The 18,546-nt window shown below is 38.0% G+C and overlaps 1 protein-coding gene and 1 long non-coding RNA gene across 2 annotated transcripts; both read left to right on the plus strand.

The window, feature by feature from the left end:
- Positions 1–4,844: 4,844 nt before the first annotated feature.
- LOC140156360 (uncharacterized) lies at positions 4,845–7,494 on the plus strand. Its single transcript, XR_011859535.1, has 3 exons — positions 4,845–4,977; positions 6,420–6,758; positions 7,395–7,494. It is a non-coding gene; the product is annotated as an uncharacterized lncRNA (long non-coding RNA).
- An 825-nt stretch (positions 7,495–8,319) lies between these two features.
- LOC140157832 (uncharacterized) lies at positions 8,320–18,242 on the plus strand. Its single transcript, XM_072181080.1, has 6 exons — positions 8,320–12,490; positions 13,478–13,795; positions 14,047–14,318; positions 14,982–15,128; positions 15,400–15,574; positions 17,155–18,242. The coding sequence occupies exons 1-6, from the start codon at positions 8,320–8,322 to the stop codon at positions 17,955–17,957; spliced, it is 5,886 nt and encodes a 1,961-aa protein (XP_072037181.1). The 3' UTR covers positions 17,958–18,242.
- The last annotated feature ends 304 nt before the right edge of the window (positions 18,243–18,546 follow it).

The raw sequence follows: 18,546 nt of genomic DNA on the forward strand, positions 1-18,546 counted from the left end.
AGAATGTCCTTCTGATATCAAATAATTTAGATTTTTTAAAATTCGCAATGTAATACACATTTTATGGCAAATGATTAAAAATTGATATCTTTGATATTTAACATAACAGTCCTCGAAGTAAAATTTATAAATCTGATAATATGTACTTAAAGTGTATGTAGCTGGGATGAAAAGCCGACGATCAATTGAACGTTATTAAAGAAATCGTGATATCATCGTGATACGTGATATGCGCACATTTAATTATTGTGTCTGTTTACTCTCTTTAAAATCCCTCTTGAAAGCCAACTAGCAAAGATCTGAAGTGTTATGTGATTTAAATATCATTTAGGCCTATTATATACAACTTATCATTTATGTTTTGTTTGTTTAGCTTCAGTTAAAGGCGAAGAAAAATTAAAATATAAATATGATTTTCGTCAAAAAGTCGTATTTCTTGCCTTATTTTGTAAATCAAAAAATAAGGACTATATCTAAACAATAAAAAACTGTCCTTAGCTAGAATGGAGTTTAAGCGTAATATTTGCTTGGAAAATGCCTATTGAATCTTTCAACGGTTTAACCTATTTCAATTTTAGAATATCAAGGTTCGACTCCTGAAATTTTATAGGCGCTTACATCAGGAATATCGGCATCACATGACGTGATTTTGGTACACATAGTTTACTTTGGTGAATCTCATTGAAATCAACTTTTGTTATCATTATGTTATATGTATGCATAACATAAAAAAACATAAAATAATAATAATAATAATAATAAAATGACACTTATGGTAGGACCTACTAGGACGAGAGATAATGATGACATGATTATTTATTTTATTTGTTATGATAGGGGGCCTATACCAGAGAAGATGTACTCTCTTGCATAATACCAAGAATACGGCCAAATGTCCGACCATAATATGATAGACCATGACTATGAAATGGATGACTACCGGTACACGTATAAAAACTATTGCATACCTGACTGTGAACGGAGAGAGTATGAGAACTATGACACGCTTTCGCAACAGGTTGAGTTGGATCTCCGTGCGCCTTCGCAACGGGCTTCGACCATAGATGACTATGAAATGCCTGACTATGAACGGAGTGAGTATGAGAACTATGACACGCCTTCGCAACAGGTTGAGTTGGATCTCCGTGCGCCTTCGCAACGGGCTTCGACCATAGATGACTATGAAATGCCTGACTATGAACGGAGTGAGTATGAGAACTATGACACGCCTTCGCAACAGGTTGAGTTGGATCTCCGTGCGCCTTCGCAACGGGCTTCGACCATAGATGACTATGAAATGCCTGACTATGAACGGAGTGAGTATGAGAACTATGACACGCCTTCGCAACAGGTTGAGTTGGATCTCCGTGCGCCGGGAAGAAACGGTAAATATTTTTTTACAAATTGCCTCATGATTGCAGTTGCTTAGGAACCGTTCACAAACACTTGTTGGGGGGGGGCTGATGCAAAAAAAAATTCATCGCGAAAAATTTTCGGGGCCCCCCTTGACAGGCCTCAAAAATTTCAGGCCCCCCTTTTTTGACATGAAAATTATGGGTCAACCCCATAGAAAAGCATATATACTCAATTTTCTCAGGAAAATTTGTGGTCATTTTTCAGGGCTCCCCTCAGGAGGGTCAAAACTTTTAAGGCCCCCCTTATTGCATCAGGCCCCCTAACTGTGTTTGTGAACGGTCCCTTAACAGAGGTAAGGTAAAAGAAGGATCAAAAATCCCGTTGGGCGTCATTTTGGCCCAGTATTCCTGGGATAGTTACGTGCAAAGCGCTCTAAAATGTTCAGTAATATACCCTATTTTTAGCCCCAAAATAAGATGACATTTGGTGTTTACGGGCGAATTTGCAATATTACACTATTTTAACTATTAAACCAGGATATATAATAGGAATTTACCGTGCTAAAAGGAAGATTCACAAAGACCATTTTAGACCCGGTGGAGATGACCGGCCCGGTAAGATCCGTCAGGGTTAGTTGTGTTGTGGATGTGTGTGTGTGGGGGGGGGGGGTGTAGGGGCAAATTAATAGACCCATTTTTTAGCCAGGTCGGCGCTCGACGAGAATCTACAAAGTGGAGGGGGGGGGGGTGGTAAGGGTCAATTTCTTTTCGACAATTTTATTTTTCATTTGTAACTATACTATAACATTAACAATAGGCTTATTGTATAACAAGAACAGGACAACTTTGTAACACTGTAATATTTTATGACTCTTGCAGTTTGCCGACAATTACATGGTTTTGACGACAACAGTAATGTTTTGCCGACAAATATTGTGTAGGGGGGTGTCACACCCCCATATCCTCTCTCGCGGCGGCCCTGGTGGGGGGAGTCTGTACCATGCCCACTCCCTCCCGATTCACAGACTACTGCATGATATCATTATGTCAGGCTAACCTACCTGCCGTTAGCACGTTCAGTAGATAAAGGGAGTATCTATTTATATTAATCATAGTGCAGTGTCGTCCACGGCATATTCACCGTGACCTTTCCAGCCATAAACCCGCTTATTGAAGATTAAACCGATGCAGTACTAAACCATTATATAGTAATCTATTGTCCAATGCAAATTTATTACCACCTGATAATATTGATCCAATGAGCGACCGAATTGTCCGCTACGGACGACTAATCCAATCGATAATGACACTATTGACATGTACGAGGTGAGCTCCACTGACCGAGTTTTGGGGTATTTTTCACTAGTTTGCAGCTGTTTGCTGTCATTTACTCATCAAGGCGGACCACCGTTATTATAAGGACTATGCCAATTTATTTAAAGATTGACATGTAGAAAATAAGCCATAATTGATTGACAGAAAGTACTAAATTTGTACCTATGACGGTTTTATAACACCAATCTTCCAAATACGACCAAAAAATGGCTGCCCGGTGAAGCAAAATATGCATTGGAATAACATGGCGAGTTTGGATAGATGGTAGGATTTCTTTTTAATAAAAATGTATGTTCCCCCGTTATTAAAGCTTGTACCGGGTTGAAGATTCAGATATTTGGAAAAGAATATTATTAAGTAATTGAAACATAGAGCAAGTACAAAAATCATAGCTTTTATACTTTTTGATATATGATGCTAACTAGTTCATCCCATATACCTGCAACACAGCGCTACCAGTAGGGTTCAATTGCCTATTGTGAGTGCCCCTGTGTTGTGTGCATACATGTAGTTAAGGGTACTTGCCCATCAATTTCATTCAGGGGCGTGTTTGAAAAACGACACAGCGCATTAATAAAAAGAATAAAAAATACTAAAATTTTCACCAGGGTTCGAACCACTGCCAAGGCACTATGAATGCTAAAGATGCATAGGCTACTGTGCCACGGTGACTGTGTTTAACATTCGGCGATTTCAAAGATATACATATCAACACGTTTCTAGTGTATTGAAAATCAGATTTTGGTAGGAATACAGTCATAGAAACACATATGACTTTACTTGTCTGTTTGTTTTTCATTTAATACAAATTAATTTTGATGAATTGAACTGGTACGACTCTTAGGACTCGTGATAAACGACGATTAATTTTGTAATAATAAAACGAAAACGCTGGGTCATTCACGACGTCATTTGTAATTCATGTCAAAACCTGGGGAGGACCACACACATCCGTGTATACGTGCGCAATCGATACTCAATGATCCAGACAATACCATTTGAATATACCGCCCTTATGTATGCACCTGCTTGACACATCTTGTCACTTGCGTGAAGATATGTGACGTGTCATGTCAAAAGGAGACACTTTTGGGCAGGATCGTAAATGGAGAAATAGCCAAAATCTGCTGGTGGGTGATTTTTCACAATTTGGGTTTGTTGCTAATTTGTGATGTTATTAATGTTAAAAATATTGTCTGATAGTTTCAGACCGGAATGTAACTGGCATCTTGTATTTTTGAGACATTTTCAAGTTAATTCCCTCTCAACATTGTCAATAATATTTTTAAAGGCCGATATCTCAATTTCCAATTTTATAATACCATAAATTCCGAACTCAATATCTTTGCTTAGGAATGTCCAAATTCATTTGGGAAAACGGCGTTGTGGAGCAAAATATCTCTATATTTAAGATATGTAAAAACCTCAACATTCATAACCTGCCCAAAAGTGTCTCCTTTTGACATGACACGTCACATATACTATAGGCCTATACCCTAATAGCTTACAATAGATACCCCACCGTAAATAGCTCTCTTCGTTACCTTGCTATGCCAGTATATACGCGTAGTGTACGCACTTTTGAAGCATATTTTGTTCAAAAATGATAGGAAGGGACTATTTTCAGACAAATTGTTGGCTCTCAGCAGATGCTCAATGATACCGGGAAGTGTTGCAGAAAGGTCAGGTCAAAATGTCAGGTCAAAATTCTCACCTTAGAATTATTGTGAAATAAAATCAAACCACATTTAGGCTCCGCAAACAACGTCCAATTATTCCCATTGGTGTTTGCTACATGTGCATATAATAAATTATGATTTGGGGCTAATTTGAGAAGAGTTAATGCCTCGAGTTTCAAAATACACCGAGTGATGTTTTTGATCAAAAACATCGACAATTCAAGACGCTGTAAAAACAAATCAAGAATTATCTGGGATAATTGCAACTAAGTATAATGAAAGTTATGATCTAAGCTACCAGATGCATCATTAATTTCCTGACTATGATATTTAGTTGTGGGAAACGATTACTTTAATGTTTTGGCGGGAATATTTCCCGCCAAAAATTTCAACCAAAAAGAGCATGTAGCCTTAACAATAACTGCATGATGTAATATTTTTCTCCTTTATTTATATAGCCAAAGAAGCCGGTTCATCCAGTGCCAAATTTCGAGTTCGCTATACCATGCCTACCATAGATACTCGCTCTACGATGTGTGTTTGTTGCGCCTGTTTGGCAATACTACTAGTCCTAGCTGTCATATTAATAATAGCTTTATTTATACACGGTAAAAACATGTTCAATACAGTATTGTTCTTCCACATGTCCGTGTGGATATTTAAAATATTACTAACAAACACAAGTTAATTTAAAATATAATATATTAGTGTACATAGACTAAAAACTAAAATTAATACGATCTTTTACTAAAAGACAAATATTATAATAAATAAAATAGTAACCCTGCATTCTTCCGCATACAGTCACACTCTCACATGCACTCCTCTCTCACCCTCTCAACACACATCCTCCATACATCTTTCACAATAAAACGTTATAATATGATTTATGTACAAGTTATATTTGAATTATTAAAACACATCATCAAGACCACTATTGCACAAAAACATACAAAATGATAAATTATTCAAAAATATTTTTAGGAAATAAATTATTAAAACACATCGTGATAATTTGCAGGCCCACTATTGCACAAATACAGACATTTCATATTAATATAAAATACTATAAAAGTAGCACCTACGTTCATCTTCATACAAGCACACACCTTCCCACCATGAAACAACATACACTCCACTCACCCCTCACTTACATACACGCACACCCCAACACACCCCCACCCTTTCATCCCCTCAACACGCATCATCCATACCCAAGATCCATACATCATTATACGATTTATATACAAATTAAATTTAACTTATTAAAACACATCAAGATCACTATTACATAAATAATACAGATATTAAACAATATAAAATATACAAAATGATAAATTATTCACAAATATTAAGAAATAAGTTGTTTAAAATGTTTCACATTGCACATGCTTCTAGCATTGTCATCAATCGAGTTCCACAGTTGAGCACCTCTATAACTAAAGCTACGCTTCTTATATTCAGTATTTGGCTTATCCATGATAAAAACATCTTTATTTCTGGTGTTATAACAAGTTTCTTTTTAACAAATCTATTGCACAGATATTTTGGTGCTTGATTGTTTACAATTTTATGCATTGTAACTGCTTCGTTTATGTATAACTTTCCTTCAAGATTTTTCCAGTTTAAAACATTTAAAGCTTCTGTACTTGACTCATATCTACTTACACCTGTAATAATTTTTGCTGCTCTGTTTTGTAAGACTTGAAGTTTATTACTAAGGGTTTTGTTACATCTTCCCAAACAACATTGCAATAGTCAAAATGAGTGGCAACAATGCTTTTATAAAGTAGACACTGATGGTGTTTGGGGATAAAATTAGCAGCTCTCCTTAGAAAATACAAACCAGTTAAAACTTTCTTTCTCACTTGGTCAATCTGATTGTTCCATAACAGTTTATCATCAACTTCAATGCCAAGGTGTTTACAATGATTAACCCTTTGAAGACGGGTTCCTTTTATGTTTACATTAAGATCATCATTACATAAATGTGCAAGTTTTTGTGGAGTACCAATTAACATAAAATGGGTTTTCTTCATGTATTAAACAGGCACAACTACGTATTCGACGTCAAACACACCAAGTGGCAATCTCCCTACAACTCTTCCTGCATCTTCCACGACTGGGTCGACTGAAATACTTACTACATCACAACCTACCGAAACAACAAAAACTGCAACAGAACAAGAAACAAGAATATCAACTGACAGTAGTTTGACTTCAACTTACACGTCAGTTGATCAAAAACCTGAAACCGATGGGAGTGGCTCAACGAAGACTTCTTTTACTGATTATAGAACATCTGCTACCAAAATTACAGGGAAAGGAGATAATGATAACAGTGTAGCAAATGCGACAGTCAGTTTTTGTGACAGCGATGTTATAATAGGTGAGAATAAACTTATTCGTCTCGTCTTTATTGTTACAAATATTAAAATCAATGGGTCACTTGTTCATTTTGCACCCCTCGGTGTTAAAAGTTAGGTAGGCCTGTATTTTTTTAACAATTTCCTTGAAGCATTTACAAGCTATAAGATAAAAGAATCTCAATGTTTTCGTCCCTTTTCCTTTGTTTTATTTTGTGTTGTGATTGTTTGTTTACCTTTTTGCGTACTTCGCTTTTTGGTTATTTCTTTCGTTGTTGAATAATAATACCGCATTGGTTTGCTTTCTTTGTCGAATTAATATTATTAATTCCACATTAGCACTGGTTTCTGTGCTGTACTCTGATACCTGTATGATGATTTTCCAACTGTAGGATAGCTCGGTGCTCGCTCCGCTCGCTATTCGAGAGGCGTCGCGGTTTGTGGAACGGGGCTAGTTCTATTCCACATCGCAATATATAACTAATACAGCATTATATGAAGAACCACGTGTCTGTCAGACACCAAAAAACTGCTTTGGGTAAAAAAAATTTCTATATGCGTTAGCAATAACGAATAGAACATTCTGTTTTCTGAATGTATAAAATATACGTCACTCTGGATGGAGTGTAACAACATAATTCTTGATATTTTTTTTCCAGCTGGATTTGATAATTGCTCTTTCATTGGTATCATCGTAGCACTTGCCATCATATTCATTGTATTCATCATATGGCTCATAGCATTCACATACAACAGGTAACTTAACAACGAATCTAACTGATATGCAAACTTTTTTATGTGGTACGATAATAAACTACAAACCTCATCTTCGTCTCCTTCGGTATTTTGATGGCGCCAACGATATATTCTCATATCACACTCGACGCGATCCAATAATTTTCATTTTATCGCTGAAAAGTTAGAATTGAGATTATAAATAACCAAAGAGTAATATTGCAATCTTAACTCACCTACCTCCTCAAGTAACAATATGAAACGTCAGAGTCTACATAGATACATGATAGTCTAATATAAATATTTGAATATTTTAATTATTAAAAACAATCAAGAAAAAACACAGAATAAGCAAGTTCGATATTACGAGATTGTGTTGCATTGTGGGTAACATGTCCTGTACCCAAATTACTGCCGTCCATTGCAAAACAAGCAACCAAATACTCATTTTGTGGTTGCATTTCAAATGCTGACGAAATCCACTTTTTCCTCATTTACAGTAAAAGACTATATTAATCTTATTCAAATTGGTATCATGAATATTTAAAAAGAACCAAAAAAACATGAACAGTAGAATTTTGCAATTTTAGCCTGTTTCTGTATACAAGTAGGTACACAATCTCACGAGACGGCCGATTTTGGTACACTTGACCTATGACCTAAGCCGGAAATGTGAAATGTGGCAAACGCTTGTAGTTTATTAAAAAAACACTGCATAACCTTTGCGAGAATTACCCAATTGTACCTGAGATAATTCATGTTTTATTGATATTATACTTGAATTTTTGCTTACCTACTTATCGCTTTGGCTTCAGGTACGGTGCTTCTTCGCGGCGAAAGCCGAGCGCAATGTCCGCTATCACGTCCTTTGATGAAGCCGGGAACAACTCTATGGCTCACGATCTGTCTGTTACTGGGCAGGACAATACCACAGCATCACAAACAATTATACTAACAGAAAAAGAAACGGGTGCCAAAGATGTCAATAGGGAAGTTTCAACCACTACATTCGGTGTTGATTCTCACAACAAAGAAAGTAGTGGGAACGGTAAAACCAAATCTGATTCCGATTCAGAGGCACTTGATGAAGGTAAAAAGAGCGATAAGGATGGAGATAGTCATGATATAGCATCTGCTGAAATGAATGGGGATGTGAAGTCACTGTCGACCACATCTGATCATGACGCGACAGCTGAGGAGATAAAAGCAGAAGTTCCGAATTCAACAGTATCCCTGAGTACATCTAAAGATGATCATAATGACGGCGTAGTTCTGACAGGGTTCAGAAACCGCAGCTCAATGCCCTATCCAGGTGCAGCCCCGCAGATAAACGTTCCACAACAAACCGAGGAAGATGATAATAAACAAGTGAAAGATCCAACGAAAGGCGATATTCCGGCTGTAAGTATTGAAGACACCGCGTCACTGTCACATAGCAAGCCGGATGAAGAAAAACCCCAGCCTGCAAAATCCCCGAAGATTCCACGAGCACCAAGCTTTGATAGCGGATATTCTAAAATTGATATTAATCCATCCGAAGGATCATCAAAGCCACCAGATAGTCAAGAGTCTCCCGCATATGAAGATGTTAATCCAGGTGACACGAAGCCGCATGAATTGGTACGTCGTCCAACTTTACCTGATGGACATCCATCTCTGAAGCCTCCAATAGCAGACAAGCCTCAGATAAAGGACAAGCCTCCTATTAAAGACAAACCAAAGTCCAAAAAGCAAGCTAACATTATTCCACCATCAGGAAGACTGACTGCGATAGCAGAAAATATTTTAAACCAGAGTACAAATACCGTAACACCACCAGAAGCTGTGTATAGCCAACCTGATAAAACACGAAACAGCAAACTGGTCCCAGACGATGTATCATTGCTGTATAGTAAGCCAGATAAGAGAAAATCAAGTGGTTATTCTAAGATCGATGACAAGTCGCCAGGAGAATCACCTGAAGCTCAAGAAGTTGCGTACAATTCTACTTGTGAAGACGTGGGTGACATGACGAAGCAGTCTGCACCGCGATGCCCGACACTCCCAGAGTGGCCTTCTCTTATAAAACAAAAGCTTACGGACAAAGATCCGTCTGAGCTACACTCGAATAGTACCAACTCTTCACCTACCAGTGATGACATTGAAACGGAAGAACCGTATGCCGAGATGAGGCCTATATCTAGTCTTGCCCATCCTTCCGTGGAGCAGGTGAATAACAAAGATGATATACAAGCACAATCAGATTCTCTTGATGATATAGTTTATCAGGATATAACGGACGATGACAAAGATCAGATAAGAGTTAACGGCAATTACAATGACTCGCGATGGATGGACTTCAGTAATTATGTTAGTACAGATGTCAAACCTGAAGAAGCTGTAAACAACTCTATGTTTCAAGCTTTATCCGTCGCTGGGAACATTAGTTCCACAGCATTGCAAACAATTATACAAATAGAAACAGAAACTAGTACCGAAGATTACAATATGGCTGCTTCAACCTCCACATTCGATGTTGAGTCTTACAACAAAGAAAGTCATGGAAAAAGTCAGATCAAATCTGATCCAGATTTGGCGAGGCCTGATGAAGACAAAAAGACAAAAAAAGATGAAGAGAGGTATGATAAGGCATCTGTTGAAATGAATATTTCATCCGTTCATCTGTTCATCACATCTGGAGATGAAACAACAGCTGAAGATATGAAAAGAGAGGTTTCAAATTCAAACGCATGCCTACTGAGCACATCTAAAGATGATCTTAATGAAGGCGTAGTCTCTCCACAACAACCAGATAAAGAGGAGAATAGGGAAGTGGAAGTTCAAATGAAAAGCTCTATTCTGGCTTCAAATACTAAGGAAAACACGTCACTGACACATGACAAGTCGCAACCTGAAAAACCAGGCGATTTCCCACAAAGTCAAAGTTTTGATTGTGGATATTCTAAAATTGATACCAATCTATCTAAAGGATCATCAAAGCCATATAGTCAAGAGTCTCCTGCATATGAAAATGTCAATCTAGGTGACACGAAGACGCATGAATTGGCACGTCGTCCAACTTTACCTGATGGACATCCATCTTTGAAGCCTCTGATCGCAGACAAGCCTCCGGTAAAGGACAAGCCTCTTATTAAAGACAACCCCCCGCATGCCATTAAGTCCAAAAAACAAGCTAACATTATTCCATCATCAGGAACACTGACTGCGATAGCAGAAAATATTTCAAAGCAGAGTAAAAACAGCACAACACCACCAGAAGCTGTGTATAGTCAACCTGATAAAACACGAAACAGCAAACTGGTCCTTGATGATGTATCATTGCTGTATAGTAAGCCAGATAAGCGGAAATCAAGTCGTTATTCTAAGATCAATGACAATCCGCCAGGGGAATCCTTTCAAGCGCAAGAAGTTGCGTACAATTCTACTTTCGAAGACGAGGGTGACATGACGAAGCAGTCTGAAACACGACGCCCGACACTCCCAGAGGGCCAACCTTTTCTAAAACAAAAGCTTACGGACAAAGATCCGTCTGAGCTACACTCTAATGGTACCAATGTAGTGAACTCTTCGCCTACCAGTGATGACATTGAAATGGAAGAACCGTATGCCGAGATGAGGCTTGCCCATCCTTCCGTGGAGCAGGTGAATAACAAAGCTGATATGAAACATCGGTCAGATTCTAATGATGAATATATAGTTTATCAGGATCTAACGGAAGGTGACAAAGATCAGAAAAGGGTAAACAACTCTATGTTTCAAGCTCTATCGGTCGCTGATGGGAACATTAGTTCCACCGCATTGAAAACAATTGTACAAATAGAATCAGAAACTGGTACCGAAGATTACAATATGGATGCTTCAACTACCACATTCGATGTTGAGTCTTACAACAAAGAAAGTAATGGAAAAAGTCAGATCAAATCTGATCCAGATTTGGCTAGGCCTGATGAAGACAAAAAGACAAAAATAGATGAAGAGAGGCATGATAAGGCATCTGTTGAAATGAATATTTCATCCGTTCATCTGTTCATCACATCTGGAGATGAAACATCAGTTGATGATTTGAAAAGAGAGGTTTCAAATTCAAACGCATGCCTACTGAGCACATCTAAAGATGATCTTAATGCAGGTGTAGTTATAACAGGGCTCAGGAACCGCTTCTCGATGGCCAATCCTGTCGCAAACACGCACGCAGACACCCCACAACTACCCGATAAAGAGGAGAATAGGGAAGTGGAAGTTCAAATGAAAAGCTCTATTCCGGCTTCAAATACTAACAAGAACAAGTCACTGTCACATGACAAGCCACAATCTGAAAAAACACAAAGTCAAAGCTTTGATAGCAGTTATTATAACATCGATATCACTCCATCTGACGGATCGTGTATGACATCAAAGAGTCAAGAGTCTACTACTGCATATGAAGATGTCAATGTAGGGGACACAAAGCTGCCTGAAACACCTCGTCCAAATTTACCTGATGGGTATTCGACTCTTGAGCCTCTGATAAAAGATAACTCAAAACTTTCTGCCAAGTTAAAACAGCAAGCTGAGAATATACCACCAATAGGAAGACTGACCTCGATAGCAGAAATTGTTTCAAACGAGTGTCCAATAGACAAAACACTGCCAGAAAATACGTACAGCAAACCAGATGAGGTAAGAAACAGCAATCTGACTCCAGATGTTAGCATGGCAGAGCCAGTTAAGAGAAAATCCAATTCTTATGTCAAAATCAATGACCCGGTATTCCAATATCCTCAAGATCAAGAAGGCGGACATGTAGAAATAAAGTCTGAAACACGGCGTCCAACGCTTCAAGAGGGATACTCATCTTTTGGAAAACCGCTCACGTATGAGTCTAGTGATACCAATGTACAAACGTCTTCATCCACCACTGAAGACACTGCAATGGAACCTTCTGCTGAGAGTGTCAATGGAGAAATGACATTGAAGTCAGATGTCAATGATGATGCAAGTCAGAAGGTTGAACTGGAAAGTGCGAGAGAACAAAATGAAGGTGAGAATAGTATATAACAATGATGCCACAGACAACAGATGAGGGCAGCTGATAAAATACGAATTTTTGTTTTGAATATACAAGTGAAGAGTGTTGTAAGTTGAGCAATATTTTACATTGTGCATCATTATGATGTAGGTTCTAAACTTATGTTTACTTGGCCGTGGCATCAGTATCACTTAATCTATCAGTAAGGCACAGAAAAAATCAGTATCGTGGCTCAACTTCAACTTATGCACCCTGCAATTTCTGAAATGTTGTGCTATTTTTAGGAAAATACGTGATTTCCTGGCATGCCTGATTTTCCCAAATTTTCTAAAAAAACAAAAACGCTACAGCTTTTTCAATATTTTCAACTTACCCCACATCATAATTGATCAACATACCCCACTTATTAACATATTAATGTTACGTTATTAATATTAATGTTGTACTTATATTTACGCAATAATACTTTATAAAGACCTTCAAGTGTGGAGAAAATCATTAGCTTCAATGTCCACATAATTATGTGATGCTGATAATGCTAGATTTCCGACAATTACTAAAACATGAAAATTCACTTTGTAATAATATCTCTACAGGAAAGACACCAAAAAAGTGCATTCAATCAAATACATTGTTCTAGTGACGCAATTCACATTAAATACACTGTGACTGTAAATCTATCCAGTTTAAAATGCAGGTCCAATAATTTTACGCAACGTCACATTAGCTCTCGTTTTACTTGGGGTGCCCCTTAATAGATTTATCCGAAGCACTAAATGCTCAAGTTGCAATTAAATGATTTGGGCAATCCAAGGTCCATAAATTGACATACGTAGCGCGAAAATTTCCACTTTTACTGTATGTGACATTGACTTACAACTTGATTAGTATATTAGATGTAAGTGAGTGTAATTATTTATGTACGTCAACACCTTTTCAGCGAGTAGCATGCAAAATGCACTTCGATACGACTTTATATATTTTTAATTAATGTTTCAGCCATAAACAAGCATTGCATACAACAGTCGACATTAATTGATCATAGGAGTAAAGTGATAGAGGTTCCTGGTACCAGCGTCAGACTTGATATTCCGGACGGAGCACTCGCTGATGGTGACGCATTTGAATTAATCTTGTCGGTTTACTGGGGTGAAGAATTTTACCCTCCTTTGAAAAACAACCACTTCGTCATTGGGCCATCAGTTTGCTGCGAACCTCATAATACCAAATTCTTGAAACCCGTGACTCTGAAAATACCTCATTCAGCTGGAAATATTGCTGCGAGAAATATAACAGTTTGGACGAATCCTTCACAAAGTAAGAAAAAAAAGGTTCACATTCGTTACATGTAATGATAAAATACAAACCAGAAAGGTACAATTTGTACATTCATTTTTACCATTAAAATATGTGAAGAATCAACTTTAATTTTCACACCTGAAACCACTTGTGGTTACTAATTGTTTTGAATTTTATTTTTGTTTTATCATAAAAATGCTATGTAAATCTACTCCTCATTTACTTATCCGATCACGAAGCTTTATACATTTCATTTATGTCACAAATAGTATCACATGAGCAATGGCGGCTGTTATATGATGGAGATGCTAAACACCGTTACAAAAATATTCAAGGAGAGAAGCCTCGCGTGCGTGTCACAGAACATTCGGTGAAGATAAGAGTATCGCACTTCAGCTGGTTTACAGCTCTGCTTTCGTATTTCACCGGTCCACAAGCACTACAGATGGAGATGATACCATATATGAACCCTCCACACTTGAAAGATACAGATATAATCCATATCAAGCTCTATGCACTTAGAAAGGATCAGCCAAGGGAGGTATGTTTTATGTATCTATTTATTTTTCGACATTAAATACGTATCTATTTTTAAAAAAAAGCGCAGTGATTTATAGTGCGCTACGCACAGGCTCAACGCCTAGACGTTGATCCACAAGCTTCAGCACGCTTTACAGGTTGTCGCTGACCACTATGGCCCCACATCATTCCATAAACCATTAAACAACAATTCAGGGACTTTGCTGCTTCAAGAGCGCACACCCTAGACATTCCACAAATAACCATCGCAACCAGGATCAGCTCCCCGAGTTTCGTACGGGTTACAACGAGACAAATAAGTTCCTTGTCCAGGGGAATTTCAAGCTAACTCAATTTTTCACGAGAGCGTACTAGGCACCGCCAGGGTTCGAACCCGCAACCTCTCGCACCATAGTCGAATGCCTTATCGATTGAGCTAACTTGACTGTTATTTACAATAATCATTTTCCATTATTTGAAGAGTGCAAGTCTATAAAACCAAAGCTCTTAAGTTCAAATATGGTTAAAAAAATTTCTTCAATCCTTGGTAACAAGGAAGGAGTAAAAAACTAAGAAAACTAACTTTTGTTTTTACAGATTTTTACGAGCCGTATTTCATAAATCTTCCCGGCCAAAGTAGCAATTTACAGCAATTCCCACAATTCCCTTGTATTCTTCTTTTTAGGCTATTGAAGAGGACGAAGAGAAGGTCTGTGGAGTACAGTGTGGGGAAAAGACACCCTTCTTGTTTCATTTGAATGGGAATGATATCATTTGTCAAGTGAAGGTCATCAACCCAGGTAACAAATGGAATCCGATGGAAGACCAAAAGGTAAGAAACCAAAAATGATATTTCTGCTACTGATGATACAAAGATGGTATACTATTGTTGTTGGTGGTGGTGGCGGGTGATGGTGGTGTGTTCGTGTGTTGTTGTTGTTGTTGTTGTTGTTGTTGTTGTTGTTGTTGTTGTTGTTGGTGGTGGTGGTGGTGGTGGTTACGGTGGTGGTAGTGGTGGCTGTGGTTACGGTGGTGACGGCGGCGGTGATAACGATATTGTTGGATGTAATGATAATGAGGATGAGGTTTTGTGTTTTTTCTAGGACATGTTGTACGAGGGGATACAGAGTGGCAATTATGGAAAATGTACCTTTACTCTCAGGAAAACTGATACGGATGTGCTCCGCATAAATGGCCACATAAACGCTTACCAGGCAGACAAGCACATAGTTGATGATGCAATTTTTGCAAGTTCTATGATTGCCGTTCCGAAACCAGGTAAATGGTAAATGCAATTCACAGTAACAGCTGTATGCTGACATATATTAACACCAGCCTCATACTTGAAAAAGTTTCACTTCTTTAGAATAAAATGGGGCAAAGTTTTGACAAAGCAGTCGAATACGTTTAACAAATTAAATCTCATCTTAATGAAGAAATATTGTTTCTGATGTTATTCTCTCTGTTGAGCCGCTATTTGTCATCTAATTGACCCAATATTTTAATTTCTTTGAAAGGTCGACCCATATCAACTCGTCCGAATGCCAAACATCTCGTTCTAGTGATGAAAGGACTTTTGATATTTGGTCAAGTTGACATAGTACGAACGTGTTTTACCACTCATTACCCAAATGACAATACGTTATTCCTTGCTTTTGTTTATAGTGGGAAGAAAACAATTATCGGTCGTCGGTAATATGTCAACAGAAATTATGTTTGGACATTCACTACTTTCATTTTGTGCATTACGACATTCAGAATTTGGTCGAGTTGATATGGGCCGAGCTGTATAAGACTATCCCCATAATAACATTCAGCATAAGGGGTATTTGAAAAGAACAAGGGTGTGCTGACATATATTTTGACATTCAGTCCTCTCTCTATTTCAAACAACTTTAGCATAAGGGATCGCTGATAAACTGTGTTTGGCAACCCCCCACATTTGAAACAAAATTTAAGGGTTCATTGACATGGCCAAGAGCGATTTTGTGACAAAAAGCATTTTCGTATGAGTTGATATGGGTCGAGCAGTGGTTTAAAACAAAATTTAGTCATTGACAGACCTATAACACATTGATAAGACTATCGGATAGGGTTTGGTACTGAAAAAAAGCAGTTCAGATACTTTACATAAATCACAGAGGGGTGATGTCATTAGAAACAGTTTTTTTTTCACTGAGAAGTTTGTTGAAAGTTCTTGTACGTATTGGGTTGGTTTGTCGAAATGTTGTCTCGTTATCTTCAAACAAAACCGATCGCAGCACAATGGGTACAACGTAGTATTGGGTCGATTTTACTGACATGCAATTAAAACAACATCTGAAAATGCAATTTTTATATAAATATATATCAACCAGGATGGGTAATTTGCAAAGAGGAATTATTTCCTTTGAAAAAGAATCAGTAAAATTACAAAATAATGAGCTAATAATATTAATGCAGTTGACGAAAGAACTGGATACGTTTGTGAAGGTTGTCATTCATCAGGTATAATCAAATATAAAATTAAATTCGTTAAAACTATTCAACTGGACTCACGGTTTTGAGAGGCAACGGTTTCACACCTTATCCTAGGTGCATCTTCAGGCCGTCTGTTGGTCTGTCGGCAATTGGTCACTGACCAGTGGCGAGATGGTATTGCCAGAGGTCGTAGATTTAGAGCCAAACTTCTTTGGAATGTTCTTAATAACGGAATTGTAGGCCCCCGCCAAGTTGTGACGCAGGCCGCCTCCCCTGTTGAGTGAAGGCTGTTCTTTCTTGACATAGAAAGAACTGGATGTTACGAAATATTAATGATCTTGTAAACTCAAAACACGTTGTTTATACAAATTATACAATGTCCAATTTTCTCATTATAGTCACTGATGACAAACACGTACAACAACCCATCCATCAGCAGTTTACATCACGATGTGGATATGCGCATGAAGAGCATTTAACATATCACCAGCCTAAGCCCTCATCATCTAGATATTACAAGCCATATCCGGCTGTATTACCAGGCAACAGCACAGCGAGTCGGCCAACAGCACCAGCTGTCGAATACCATAAAGACAGAATTGGAGAATTACAATCCATGGAGCCTCCAAGGGGAGCAAGTAGGCTAAATGGCCTTCCAGAAGAACCAATAATGCAACAAAAACTAGGAAATGAATACTCTCAACGACCTGCTGTGGAATTTGAAACACCCCTAAGATCCGTATGTCCTCAAATGCAGCAATCAACATCTGCATCACAAGGCAGAAGCATCATGTTACAAGACAATGTCTCTGATAGGTTGGCTCTCAACGCTGCAAATGGATATGATGGAAACCCGGATGGAAGTGATGAAGTTTCTCCCACAGAACCAGTTCTTGAATCCTTGAAACCTTTCAAAATGAAAGAAAGAGGTTGTCTTAGCAACCCTTTTCTTGAAATGGTTGCCAGAGGAATTGTGCCAAAATGGAAAGATCTCGCTTTCAAGCTAGGATTCAGTGGTGACGATTGTGAAGATTTCGAAAGTGGAGATAACTTTCCAGGAGCTTTCTGGCCAGCCTTTAGAATGCTCGATCGTTTTAGGTCCAATCTGAGTGAAAACGAGCTCAAACATGCCAAAGAAATTCTAGCTGAAGCGATTCAATCTCTCGATGAAAACTTACATGACAAAATGGTCAACTGGTAGCCAGTTCGAATGTTTGAATTTGTTTTAGTGTTTGTAATTTGTAATCCCCCCATGTGTAATAATTTTACTATTCAATTAATACTTCAATCTGATGATATTTATCTACAGAGCTCCTATCCTTTTCTGTATAGTGGTCGATGCATGCGGATTTGGTCACACTTGCTGGTCTTGGTATGTCATGAGTCACGTGCGTATTTATAAAAGCGCATTTATAAATATAACCAAAGTACACTGTTGAAACTTTCCGAAGACAGGACAATTACTTCAATGCACCCACCCGCACACCCCCCCTGGCACAATTTAATCGATAGGTCTATTTCCAAAACAATAGTACCTGAAAGGGGGTGACATGTGTATAATTCATGCTGTGTTACTGGAAACACATGGACAGTGACGTACCACATAACAAAAGGAATAGATCTAAAGAATATCGCCTAAAGGTAGAATAAGTATTTGACGCGGGTTTATTTGTTGTTGTGCTGGGTTTGTGGTTGTCAATGTAGTGTTTCTGTGTGTTCTTATCATGCTTATATCCGTAATTTGCAGGCTATTAAATGTACGGTAATAATTGGAGAATAAAAGATAGGAT

The sequence above is a fragment of the Amphiura filiformis genome, chromosome 7 (assembly GCF_039555335.1).
Source record: "Amphiura filiformis chromosome 7, Afil_fr2py, whole genome shotgun sequence".
Classification (NCBI taxonomy): domain Eukaryota; kingdom Metazoa; phylum Echinodermata; class Ophiuroidea; order Amphilepidida; family Amphiuridae; genus Amphiura; species Amphiura filiformis.

Coding starts and splice junctions, on each gene's coding strand:
- LOC140157832 (XM_072181080.1), top strand. CDS start 8,320: ATGTCCGCTATCACGTCCTTTGATGAAGCCGGGAACAACTCTATGGCT. Junction 12,491..13,477: donor TGCGAGAGAACAAAATGAAG/GTGAGAATAGTA, acceptor TTAATGTTTCAG/CCATAAACAAGCATTGCATA. Junction 15,575..17,154: donor GATTGCCGTTCCGAAACCAG/GTAAATGGTAAA, acceptor TTCTCATTATAG/TCACTGATGACAAACACGTA.